This window comes from Cavia porcellus, unplaced genomic scaffold (genome assembly GCF_034190915.1).
Source record: "Cavia porcellus strain 051 isolate PalLab524CR breed Dunkin Hartley unplaced genomic scaffold, mCavPor4.1 scaffold_24, whole genome shotgun sequence".
Taxonomy (NCBI): Eukaryota; Metazoa; Chordata; class Mammalia; order Rodentia; family Caviidae; genus Cavia; species Cavia porcellus.
The window spans coordinates 46,639,845-46,653,045 of NW_026947507.1; the positions used below are offsets into that span (position 1 = coordinate 46,639,845).

Below are 13,201 nucleotides of genomic sequence, written 5' to 3' on the forward strand. Positions count from 1 at the left end.
AGGGCTGGGAAGGGGGATGGTGTCCATCTCAGAGTGAAAGGGGCGACTTCCAAGCCCACACCCCTTTATTCGCATGCTTCTTCCTGGAATTACAGCCATCCCCATGATACAGTGCAAATGGCTGTAGTAAGTTCTGCGCTGGGTTTTGTACTGAGCAAAGTCAGCACGTAGGGACACTCAGGTCCATCCCTCGCCCTGTCAGATAAGCAGCCCTCCCATCTGAATGCTGGTGATGGTATATTGAAAATTGGGTTTGGGAAACCATGGTATTCATGCAGTGGTCACTTGTCTTGAGGACCTGAATGAGTGAGGGATGCAGGAATAGAAGCTGTGGTGAAAAGGCTTGGGTGAATCAGGCAGAAAATTAACACTCGGAAATCTGAGTATTACTCGGTGATAAACATGTCAGCATGGGGTTAAACTCAGAACAGAGTTATATGATGGAGTCATTTGACAGTTCTCAAAAGGACTGGGACTATATTGTACATATTTTTAGAAATATTTTACTTGAAAATGTCTCAAGGTTTGCAAAGGCTTCCTCTCAGACTGCATGGAAGTTTTTGCATGCTGGGTAATGTAATGGGGAGCTGATAAATACTGCCTCCCAGATCAACTTCACCTCACTAAGACCCAGGGAATGGGTAAAACTCGAGAAAGTGTTACAACCCAAGACTATTTAACATGGCCACGAAGTCTAGACTGAGAATTCTCTCTCGGGGTTCTGTGATTCTAGTTTGTGGTACACAGAGTGATCATATCTTTACATTTTCACATCTTCACTAAGAAATCTTCATCTGGAAATAGTCTGTGCTGTGCCTATTTTGAATTTATTCGGATGCTCACCATGAGCTTTAGAATCGTCCCTGCATCTCCTGGAGCCCTGCCGGAGCAGATGCCCCGGGGTCTTGGGGCTAGGGCTTCTTAGTCCCAAGCAGGGACTAAGTCCCTGCATGCAGGGCTCAAAGTCCGAGGCTCCCAGGGACCTGTCCTGAGGATCACAGGCAGGTGCTGAGGACGAAGTAAGTCCTGTGCACAGAACCCACATGGACACTGCAAGTAGCTGGGGTTAGGCAGCAAAGAAAGCACAGAGGGGAGGCTGCCCGAGGCAGAGGGGACAGAAGGCCAACAGCAGCATGTTACCTTTCCTTTTTCACTTCCCTCTCTGCCGGCTCTCGTAAGACAGGATTGCAACTTCAGTTTAATGTCTGCCTGTCTCCACCTTGCAGCCATATGGGCTTCCAGAATGACATTTTCCTGACAGACGGGGAGGTGTTTTACACAGGACTGAGTCTGTGAACCCTCTGCTAGCCAGCGTTGTACCAAGAAGTAGAGTCCTTGCTAGCCATGGAGACTGAACCCTGGGGATGCTGACCATCTTGGCCTTGGCTTAAGAGAACCACAGAGCATCCTCTTGTGTACTGAGACAGAACCATTCTGTGTGTCCTTACAGACTCAGCACTAGACCCGAAGTCCTAAGGGTCCATGACAGCTCCCATGGGGGACTGACCAAGTCCAGACCCAGCTAACATACTAGGTAGGAAAGAGCAGGAAACTGCTGGCCTTCTCAACGTCTCTCTCATTTTCATTTTCTAATTTATAGACAGCCACGGTCACTTATGCAGAGTGAAAGACAAAAATAGAACTGGGGCCAGGTGCTGGGTCCAATATGCAGTATTTACACTGATTCCAGCAGCACTCAACCCCTTACACCTGTTTCCAGGCAGGATGCTTGGATAATGTATTCCTGCAAGCACTGCCACTGGAAATGCCAGTTTTTATAAATAGATTATGGTTATACCACTCACTTTAGTAAGAATTTCAAATAGCAAAACTAATGTATTCCTTTTTAGCACTGGTTAGGAAGTCACCTGTTCAGAGCCCATGTAATGAGCACTATAAATTGTGGATTCGATTCGGGGGAAGACTTTCCTGAACACCACCAAACCGTCCCTTCCAAGTTGAAGACACTTGCAAGTTTGATAACTCTCCATAAGATTGCAGCATTTGGGCCTCACTCAGAAATAGCTCCCAGAAGTGAGTTTTCCAGCATGGGCTCTTGTCCTTCGTGTTACTTTCCTCCTCCACCTACTCATGTCTCAAACTGCCTCAGCCGTCTGTCTGTCCTTCTATCACTCATCGACACATCCACCTGGCCTGTGCATTACCTACTGTTCATGCGTCCATCCAGTCATTGCATTACCTACTATCCGCATATCACCACTGCAGTGACATTACCTACTGTTCTCTTCTGTCATTTATCAATCCCTGTCATCTATCAAACTGTCATTTATCAATCCATCCAACATCTGTCTGTTGACCCTCTACCTATTTACCTATTTATCTATTTATCAAACATGATCTCTCTGTCTCCTTGCTTCTCAGGGTTCTAGCCTACCTTCAAGAGTTTTGACTCTCTTTATCCATTGACAACAATATTTAGCAAAAGAGGAAATTTTTTATGAGAAAATATTTTATTCTCTACAAAGAGAAATTCTCATTCATAATATATTGGATGTCAAGAACTAATCTTGTCTAGAGGCTTCAGTGTGGATCATCATGACAGTGTTATACGTATTGAAGGGGCCTAAAGGTAATTTAGTGGAAGAGGAATTGCTTGGCAAGTTCAAGACCTCGAGTTAGAGACGCTTTGTGGCAGAAAGAAGGAAGAAAGGAAGGAAAGATAGACAGAAAGAATGAACAAACGCGCATGGCTTTGTAAACATAATGTTGGAAGGGAAACTTTATCCTCAGAAATTCTGTTTCAAAATTAATAGGGATAATTACATGAGATCTGTACAAAGAACTTTAAAAGTATTTATTGGGTACCCGCTTGGCAAGTGTGAAGCCATGAGTTCAATTCTGGTGATCAAAAAAATAAAGTCTTTACTGTGAGAATGTCCTGGTTATCTTTAGATTATAACTTTTTCACTCTAATTAACATTTCTTTTGATTATATAATGTCACCTTTTATTTAATCCAAATAACTTAAATGTGAAAAAATGATTACACTAAAGTATACGCATTTTAATTTCATTTTAGATGTGATAACAAAATAATTTACAAAGAATAGTAATTTTGACATCCTCACAGCTCTGTTAAGTAAGGACTCTAATATGTAATGTAATTATCAATGTAGTTCATCAAAGCAGTCGAATGGCCACTGAAATTCATTGTAACCAGGAGAGAAATTTAACGCTACAGTGGACATTTGCATGGCTAACAGTCATGGGGGTCCCCAAGATGCCAAGTAAACTCCTGTGCTTCTCATTCAGGTCATCAAGCTTGCCTTTGAAGAGTTTGAGTTGGAAAGGGGGTACGACACGCTAACCGTGGGCGATGCCGGGAAAGTGGGGGACACGAGATCCGTTCTGTATGTGTAAGTATGTTGCTACGCTTTCCTTTCAACATGAGGTCCCACCTCAGACTCTTAAAAAGCACTATATCTGGCTGCTCTACTGGCTTCCATTCTGATCATGCATGAGAACTTTGTGTTTTATCAGCATTAACTGTTTTTTCCTCAAAACATTAAAAAACTTGTTTGTAGCCCAAAGTTACCAAGTAGACCTCACAGAAGATGAACAGGAATGGCAGAGTCTCAGCTCAGTGCCTGATTTGGTCTGGTCTGCTTCTCCATACTTTCACGCTCTCCTGTGCTTTGAGAATTGGGACTGATCTCTGGAATAATGCTCAGTGTTTTCCAGAAACATGTGCTCCAGAAAGCTGGGGGGGGGTCAAAGAAGCAGTGTGTGGAGAGGTGGTGTTGGGTAACTCACCCCGAATCTCCAACACATAGCACCTGTGGTCTCAGCCCAAGCCTTCACCCTGGGATGGAGCCACACTTTCCCCCCACTCACCTGGCCTGGCCCCTGGCTACTTCCTCACAGCTCCCGGGTATGGAAACTTTTACAGGATTCTGTCTTTTACCAGAACAGTTCTATGAAACTAGAAACAGAACTTGGGGTCTCCCTTGCTCATTTGGCCAGTGTTTCATCACTAAGGGAATAAGAATTAGCAGCAGCAGCACTTATTTGGTGAGCACTGGGGAGGCAGGACCTTCACACTTTCTCGCGTTGGAAGAGTAAATTACACACTTTCGGGTACATGTGAAAACCCTTCTTACTGCCCTTGTCTTTTGCATCAGAGTCAAACAGCAGTTGTAAACCCCAGGAAGGTGGAGTCTGTGGTTCATAGCCAGCCTGCTGCAGAATCTGCACTCATTTGGCTGATGTATTGCTGAGTATGTCTTTATCTGTGAGGAGTTTGCCCTTGAAAATATTAATATAGCACTGCCCAGAGAAGTAGCCCCATGGTGCCCAGCTTTTCCTTCATTCCTGGATTGCTCATGAGACCGCTCACATTCTGAAGAGGCACTGCTTGAGCCCTGTGTCCATGCCTATAGAAGTAAAGGGCCACACCAAGCCATGCGGGCTTCCCTGCCTGGTGCTCGTGATCATCCTGAGCATTCCTGGTCAGCAGCACCCAGAGCCCTGCAGCAATGCACTCAGCCTTGGCCAGTGGCTGAAGCTCCACAGTCGCAGCCTACTGGACAGGATGCTGGAGAGGCATCCACTTGAGGGCGCAGTACTCAGGGTCCTTACCTACAGAGGTGCCATGTCCTTGACTGATTCTCAGGGGTGTCCTGGCTTCACTCCCAACCCACACTTCTCTCTGGTTTTATATTCAGCTAAGTGGTGCAGGGTTTTCATGCATACACTGCTGTAGTTCAATCCATTTGTCTCCAGGAAGATTTCCAAGGGAAGAGCTGCAGGGTGAGGGATGTCTTCAGTCACAAGGCTGCGCTTTTCACGTGTTCCTGGAAAGGTTGCATAATTTACTCCTCCAAGGCAGGGAAACGTGAAGGTCCCTGCCTCCCCCAGTGCTCAACAAATAAATGCTGCTGCTAATTCTTCTTATTTCCTTAAATTATCAAATGAAACTTGCATTTCTTTGCCTTTAAAAATGCAGAGTCCTAGACAAGGACAAAAGTATTACTGGCCAGCTCCTCCCAGGCTGTGCTGCCAGCCCTTAGTCAGGGACCAAGTCCAGGATCTGAGACAGTGAATAGAAAAGGCAGGCCTCAGAGATGGAGGTTGTGGATGCATTGTGGCTCTTCACTGTCCCTGTGACCATGAGGGGAGACAGTTCCTCCCTGTACCTCTCTTTTGAGGGCTATAATGTATGCATGACACTTTTTTTTTTGCCAGTGGTCAGGAGAAAAATGAAATAATACATGTATCTAGAGAGCTAATAAGTTTCATCTTCATGCTAACAAACCTTTGTTATCACCATAGCACGTAATTTAGGGAAGCATGTCATGAAAGTAAATGAGAGAAATGTTTAAATGAATGGAAAATTTAAAATACACGTGCAGTAAGGTAATGCTCTACATCACCACTTCAGTTGCTATTAAGGGCTTAAAATCACCTACTAACTTTTAAATACTATGTTGTTAGGAAAGCAGTGACAAGCTATGAGTTTCAGTGACATCAGTGTTATTAGGAGCTCTTCCCAATAGCTGGAATCTATAAAGGAAGAGTTGAATGGCCAACTGAATCAAACTGAGGTGTCCTTCGGGAGGCATAATGCAATAGAGACCAGCCTGGCATCTCATCAGCTGCAGGGGAGCTACCAGAGCCGCTATCTTATGTCCCCGTGTCCCGAATTAGAGGCAAGGAAGAGAGCCAGAGACTCCCTGGGGGTTTCCTGAGCAAATGGGTAATTTTAGACAATACACTAACAAGCATTTCTGAGGACTTTTGTGCCAGGCATCATTCTCAGCATGGAGTTTTACTCTAATTGGAGAAATGGCACATGTGCCTGCATCGGTTACAGTCGGCAGTACACAGTTGTGGAAGCTCGGGACACTTTTCTAACAAAACGGGCATGAAGCCTCTTCACAGCAGATGTGTTTCCTGCTCTGGCTCAGTAGCTCTTCAGTCTGTGGCAGGTGGACCTTCGCCATTCTAGCCTGATCCTGATGATTAAAGATACATTTGGGAAGGAGATAGCATAAAAAATGAGGTAGTTAATCCCACAATTTAAAATTTCAAGTCCTGTGGTTTTCTAATCTCTGTTAATGGCTTTTATTTTTCTCTACTTATGCATACACACAGGTGCACACCATGTGTACACATTCAGGTTCCTTCAGGACCCAGCCCCCCCCCCAGGGGAATGTTGCATTTGCTTAGATAACTTTTTCAGACTCAAAGGAAAATTAAATTAAATAAGTTAGTTAACAAATCTCCATTGACTGCTTTTTAAAAGTATATATTGACTATTTTCTCTAATCTAATTTGTAGAACCGTGGTGGAGGGTGGGATACAGCCTTGGGCCCAGCTCCCCTCTGGCCCCAGCTCCTGATTACCTGGCAGAACCAGAGGTTCTGCTCCCTGGGGCAATCCTGAGGAGGGGACAGGCAGACAAGGACGGGCTTGGTGTGTGCCCAGATGGGCTTGGTGTGTGCCCCAGAGCTAGTACCCCAAGAAGTCTGCTCATGGGCATGCTGCCAGGCAGAATGGGAATGGTCAGGAGCGCCTTCCTCCTGGGGCTGGTGGAACCCCATGGGCACCAACTCTCCTCTGCCCCAGACCTGCATGCTGGGGATGGCTCTGCCCTCTGTTGCTGTATTCTGGTCCAGAGCCACAGGTCACCACTCTCTCCTCAGCAGGAGGGTGCTGCGGGGAGCCTCTTCTGTTTGTGTTCCCCTGAGCCCAGCCCTGAAGCCGGTGCTTTGTAGCAGTCTACATTAGGAAGTAAGGCAGAGGAGTCCACCTCCTTGCTCCAGAGGAAACATCTCTGCTTTTAAATAGAGATCATATTAGGGTTCCAAGCCTCAGAACTGGGGGGCCACATGAGTCAAACTCTGTTTCTTTCCTCCCCCATTCTTTCCGTGGCTTAGCATGGTGAATCCGCATCTCCCAGCCAGGACAGATCCTGCCCAAGACAGACAGCACTGAGGGTCAAACATTGCTATGTTTTCTGGCCTTTTATTGGAAAGTATCTTTGCTCAAGTCTTGGGGACAAGTTTTATTGAATAGCAAATATTAAGGTAGAGCTCAGAAGGGGAAAAAAAAAAGAATAAACAGTGGCCCTTGTCTTGAGGAGTGATTAGATCACTGAAGCATCTAATTGGTGCTAAAAGTATAAAATATGAATAGTCATAGTAACAATACAGTTTTCCATTTCATATTGTACCTTATGTTATAGAAGCATATTGCATTTTGTGACACTTTATCTTTATTGATTTTAGTCTTCAATGTAAGATGTCACAAGTATCTTACATGCTTCTCAATATTTATTCAGTTTGGTTTTAGGAAAAATGTCACCTCTTCTAAGTGTATTTTGGCTGTTTGTGGGATTTATTTTAACTCTTCTGTACCTACAAAGTAATTTCTTCATAAATATACATCTCTAATAAGATAGGAACAAGTGGTAAATAGCATCAAAATGTGTGATCTTTCATTAAAAAGCTGTCAGATAATTATAAGTGAAGCTTGAAGAGTGGGTTGCAGATTTTCACATCTGCACAGAATTCACAATATCTTCAAGGAGATCATGTGAACACTTGGCAGCATTGATGAGCTGGCAAAACACTTCCAGCCTGGTCATGGGTAGTTTTTACCCTAAGAAGTCCCCTATGCCGCGTGCTTACGGTTAGGGTAGGGTTTCGCCAGTCCAGGTATGCAATGTGTAGCGATGTCACTGTCACAGGGATTACACCCTGTGACACCCTGGTTCTTATTTTCTGCCCCCTTCCTTCCTACCCTTTCTTGCTCCCTCCAGCTTCTTCCCCTTGGGCTGATGAAAGCTGGGTTTCCTTTTACTTCACTGCAGATGTGGCAAGACAATTCCTCTGTGGTAACGTCTGGAAAACATGAAGCACGAGACATTGGCCCACTGTGTCTTCCTGCTCTCTTGAGGGTGTGCAGTAGCCACTCAGCTGTGGCCATTTCTGCCTGGTGTCTGAAGTCCTATGGGGACGAGCCCTAGGTGGCGCCATCTGCCTGCTCCTGACTGTTGACACCACACCAAGCACCAAGCACCTGTCTGGTGCTGCCTTGCTATCTGTCCATCCTATGTGGTAATTAGATGTGTTACATGTCCAGATTGAGAGCTCTCCATGTATTCAAGCTGAGGTTTACCACCTTCCCTCAGTGTGGTTTTGCTTCCTTTTGCCTTTCTTCCTCTCCACACGTGGGAAGGTGCTGTTGATTGTAGCGCTCTGGGGAGGGGATGCCACAGCCTGGGGTTTCAGGCGAGTTTAAAGACGCTGCATCACCTTAGAGCTGGAGAGCTCCTGCTTTGTGTTGTAACAGTTTTATAGTTTCCCTCCACCATGAAGGCTGCTACGAATGTCCAGTTAGTGGTGGATGACGTCCAGGACGCAGGTCCTGTTTGACCACTTGTGTGGCGATCACTCAGGGTTCTTGCCCAAAGCATTGTTCTTTTGCATCTTTGTCAAAAGTAATCTGGGCATATTTGTGTAGATCTCTTCCAGGCTCTGAGTTCTGACCCAAGCCTTTGATCTGATTCTGATTCTCCACAAATACACTGAGGCCAGTGGCCACTTCATAGGTGATATCAGAGAGAGAGAGACAGAGACAGAGACATACAGAGAGACAGAGAAGCAGAGAAATAGAAAGAGGGAGTGTGAGAGAGAAATGTCACTTTGCTGTGTCAGGAATATCTCAGCCCTCCTGGGACTGGTGCCACATCGGTAGCTGAGGAATCACCTCCTATGTGTATCTAAATGCTTTGCTGGGATTATGACACAAACCCCACTCATGGCAGCTCGGCTACAACTGCCGAGCTCTGTTGTGTCTTCCGGTTCCTGAAAGTGACATGTCCAGTGACCTGTGTCCCTTCTTTCTGTCTTGTCCTAATGGCAATACCCTGATAGTTTTTAATATTTGAGTCAACCTTGTATAACATAATCAATTTTTTTTTTGTGGTGGAGTATAATTCTTTTTAAAGATTGTGGTATTGTGGTTTCTAGTATTTTGTTGAAGATGTTTGCATCTGAATGCATGAAAAATATTCTCTTGCTCCTGGTTCTGTCAAATTTTCGTATCAGGTTAACACTGGATTCATTGTTGAGTGAGCCATGCAGTTTTACGTTTCCAGTTTTGAGAATAGTTGATGGAAACAGTGCTAATTCTGCTGTGAGATATGGCCTGTGGGTTGTTGGGGAAGTTCTTAGTTACAATGTGAATTACCGTAATGGCCACAAAACCATGAGGCTGTTTCTTCATGCTTGAGTCCTCAGCCTTTTTAATGACTTATTGAATTTGAGACTGAACTTGTTTCCTCATGATCTTTGCAATGGCTCCTGATTCTGTAGCAGTATCCACCATATTATTCTTGAAGACATCCCTCTTCTTTGTCTCCAACTTCTGATTTTTATCATTTTTATCATACCCGCCCTGCTGCTCCTACTTTGCTCTGGGTGTATGTTGCTCTACTTCTTCTAGTTTCTTGAGGTAGCAATATCAAGAACCTTTTCAATCTTCCTCAACTTTGATGCCATCCTCTCCTGTTTTGACTGTCCTCTTGATATGGTTTGAGCTGTGTCCCACATAACTTTTTATATTGTTTTCATTTTCACTTATTCCACACATTTCTTTCTATCTCATTTGAAACTTCTACCTCAAATTATGTGGAATTTAAAAATATGTCACATCATTTCTGCACATTTAGAGATGTCCTGGTTCCTTCTGTGGTGGTATCCAGTCTAGGCCCCTTTCTGGGACAGCACCCACTCGCACACTTCTCCTCCTTTGCTGTTGGGAGGTCTTCTGGGGTCTCTGCTCTGTTCCCCAGGGGCTTGAGATACATACACTAAGAGGACATCCCCGTGATGGACATGGGTCCTGTCCTTCCTGATGTGTCAGCTGCTTGGTAAGGGAGAGGCACCAAGCTCCTTGAGGACAGACATGGATGTGTATATTGTCCTTTCAGTTGATTGACTTTTGCTTCCTGTGTTGGCCTCTGATGTTTGGGTGTAAATGCCATCGGGGTGCTGATCATTATGGGATGCCTCTCCATAGCTTAACCCAGCCTTCTGCTCTCATACCCTTTTCACTAGACGTTGACAGAACCACTCATGATTGTTCTGATGTTGAGGTCTGCACAGTCTACTCCTTTGTATTTTAAAACCTCTGAGCTACCAATGTTGTTGATTCTGAGATGAGTTTCTTTTAAGCAGAACATTACTTTTTTACAGATTCGGCCTCTATGTCTTTTGATTGGCATGTCCTGACCATTTATACCTATGACAATAATTGACATCAGTCTTTGAATACTATTTGTATCTTACTCTATTATTTGCTTTCTATTTCATTTTTGTGGTTTTTGTTCCTCTTTTTTTCTCACATTTCTGAGTTTGTAAGTTTGTTTTCAAATTTAACTTGATTTATGGATGGTGTCTTTAAAATTTATTTCTTTATAGTCTTCAAAAGTGTTGCTGTGTGTATTATATACACAGGATCTTGAGCAGTGCACTGACATAGATGATTCCCTTTGTAGCTATTGCAAATTTCTATAAACTTGGTGACTTAAGAAGACTGGAATTGATGCAAATCAGAATTCAAAGTCAGGGTCGCAGGGCCAACACTGAGATGTCAGCAGAGCCAAAGCTCTCCAGAATCAGGGAAGACTGTTTCCTTCCATCTTCCAGCTGCTGTTACCAGGCACCATCCCAGACTCCTGGCTGCATCGTCTGCTGCTGCCTCTGTGGTCACTTGGGCTGCACCTCTCATTAGGAATCTCTCTGTGCTCCCTGAGAGAGTATCTGAGGTCCTCATAGATGGTCCCAGATTAAGATGCTCATTAGGTTATGTCCTCAGTTTGTCACATCTGCAAACTCCTTCATACACAAGGTAGCACTCAAGGGGCCAAGGGCCAGGGTGCAGATATGTGTGACACTGTTGTCCTTCATCCTCTGCAGCAGGCATCAACACTGATCACTCTGAGAGCAGCGTGCAGTGAGCCTGAGTGCGGGGACCCTGTGTTCCTGGCTTTATAAGTCACACTGTCTGAAGTATCAGAAACTGTTGACCTTTGTTCCAATCATCAACAGAATTTAGGAACTCGGAAGACAACAGTACCCTGTGCCGCATATGACACAGGTGCTGTCACCTGAGCCCCTTCTCCATCTTCTCTCCAAGCTGCTCAGTGCCACCATTACTTTGTGTAAAGAATTTCCTTGATCCAATCACTACAGATGCATCTTCAACCTACACTTCATTTGTAGCATCCAACTCTTGCCTGGGAATATAAATAGGCTTCCCCAGGTGGTGAGGGGTAGGCATGGAGTGGTCACTGGGGTCAGCAGTTCTTGATTCTGGCCACCAAGGTCTCAAATGGAGCATCCATTGTCACTCACATCAGTGCCCCCGCTGGGCAGCGCCAGTTTTGCTTTGGTGGCCTTCAAGATCCTTTTCTTTCTCTTCGTTTTCCACAGTTAAATGAATTGGTTTGGGTCTGGGTGTTGAGAACTTTCACCCACTCTCGGGTCTGCAGGTTTATGTGCTTTACCTACTTTGAGAAGGTCTCACTTGTTACTCCTTCACATCTCCCAGCTGCATGCTTGCCTCTCCTGCTGGGCTCCAGAGCCACAAAGCCTGGCCCTTGCATGCAGGCTGACAGCCTCCCAAGGCTGTGTTCGGCTCCTTTCTTCCTTCCTTTGATCTTTTCCTCTCTGTTGTTGAGCACAGGTGAATCCTGTTTCTCTGCTCTCAGTTCCACTTGAGTGTGTTGTTACTCTCAGCAATGTGGAGCAAATCCAGAGACTTTTAATATATATACTGTACAATTTTACTCCCCAAATTTCCTCTACTTCTTTTTAAAGTAACTCCTATTTCTTTGGAGATCTTTCTTTTTCTTCCCTATGTTTGTTGACTGAGAGTTTGTAAAAATGATTGCAGTGTGTTTAACACACACAGTAACTCCAGATTCCTGCTCCGTTGGCTCCCCTGTGGACGGTCTTTCCCAGCTCCCGTTGTGGTTCGCTTTCCCCTCAGTGTGCTGCTTGCGTCCTGCTGACTTTTCTGTTTGCTAAGGGTTTGCTAAATACCACTGGCATCCTGTACTTCTGCGGGAAGTACAGGTCCAGCCAGGGTCACCAGAGCCTCCAGGGTGTGGTTGGCATCTGCTGGTGGGCCTAGTGCACAGAGGTTCCCAGCCACCCAGTGAGATAGGGATCAGGAGCCCATGGGGAGCAACGAGGAGATCTTCCCACCACACCCCCACACCTGTCCCTGCTGTGCTGCTGTGTCCCTGGGTGAAGAGAATATCGCAGCCCAAACAGCAGAAGCCTGAGGCGCCCCCCCCCCCCCAGTCCGGCAACCCAAAACCTACTTTAGAAAGGGATCCTGTGTCTCCCCTGGGTGCTCTTTGTCAGTCATGCTTCATAATCCACCCCTTGCAGCTGGTCCTAGCCTGGCTGGGACCAGGGGCTCACGTGGGCACCAGCTGCCCTAGGGGAGGAGTGAGCTGGCCTGGAGCCTTCTGTGATCTGGCAGGGTGGGAAACACTGGGCCAGGGAAGCTTCTGTTTGTGAGCCCAGTTCAGGAAGCAGCCCAGCCTCCTTCCTCCTGCACTTGGTCAAGGTGTCTCCTGGTCTTCCCTAAGACATTCCCAAAATCCTACTGTGCTGGTAGCAGAGGCAGAGAGAAAGGGTATTCATGTCTACAGGACTAGGAGTCTACAGGTTTCTGAACAGTCTGAACAGTTCAGTGGAAGAAATCTATAAAAGCCATTTTCTGTGGGCCTCTGATGACTGTTTTCCTTTTGATCTGTAAGGTTCAGAGGTTCAAATTTGGTCTTTACACAGCTCTACATGGGAAACCTTGGCGTTCTCACTCTGGCTGGTGAGTTAAAGGAGATTGTAGAGGGTCCATTCCACGTATCACCTCCCAACAAGGGTGGATTCCAGCCCAGCAGCAGAGGGACATGTGGGGTGGACTGTGTGTGTCTGCACTTGTGCCAGAGGAAGGGGGCCGAAGCTCCTAAATCACCATGATGCTGCCAGTAAGACAATGGCACCACCATCACCTGTGTGTAAGTCACCCCAGATTGTCACATCCCATGTGAGGATGTGGTGATTCTTAGAGATGTGTCCACTTAGTTTGCAGAGTCACCTTGGCTTCTGACTCAGAGTCCTGCTCTAAACTGACCTGCTGTGTGTGGTGGTGATTGTCCC

General features: G+C 45.7%; 1 protein-coding gene across 2 annotated transcripts in view; it reads left to right on the forward strand.

Moving 5' to 3' along the window:
* The window catches only part of Csmd1 (CUB and Sushi multiple domains 1), a 1,477,900-nt gene that overhangs the window by 1,159,958 nt on the left and 304,741 nt on the right, over positions 1 to 13,201 (forward strand). For both annotated transcript variants that reach the window (XM_063234987.1, XM_063234988.1), the window contains exon 11: positions 3,273 to 3,376. In XM_063234987.1, the coding sequence (XP_063091057.1) occupies positions 3,273 to 3,376 (104 nt within the window). The remainder of the gene's footprint in view (positions 1 to 3,272; positions 3,377 to 13,201) is intronic.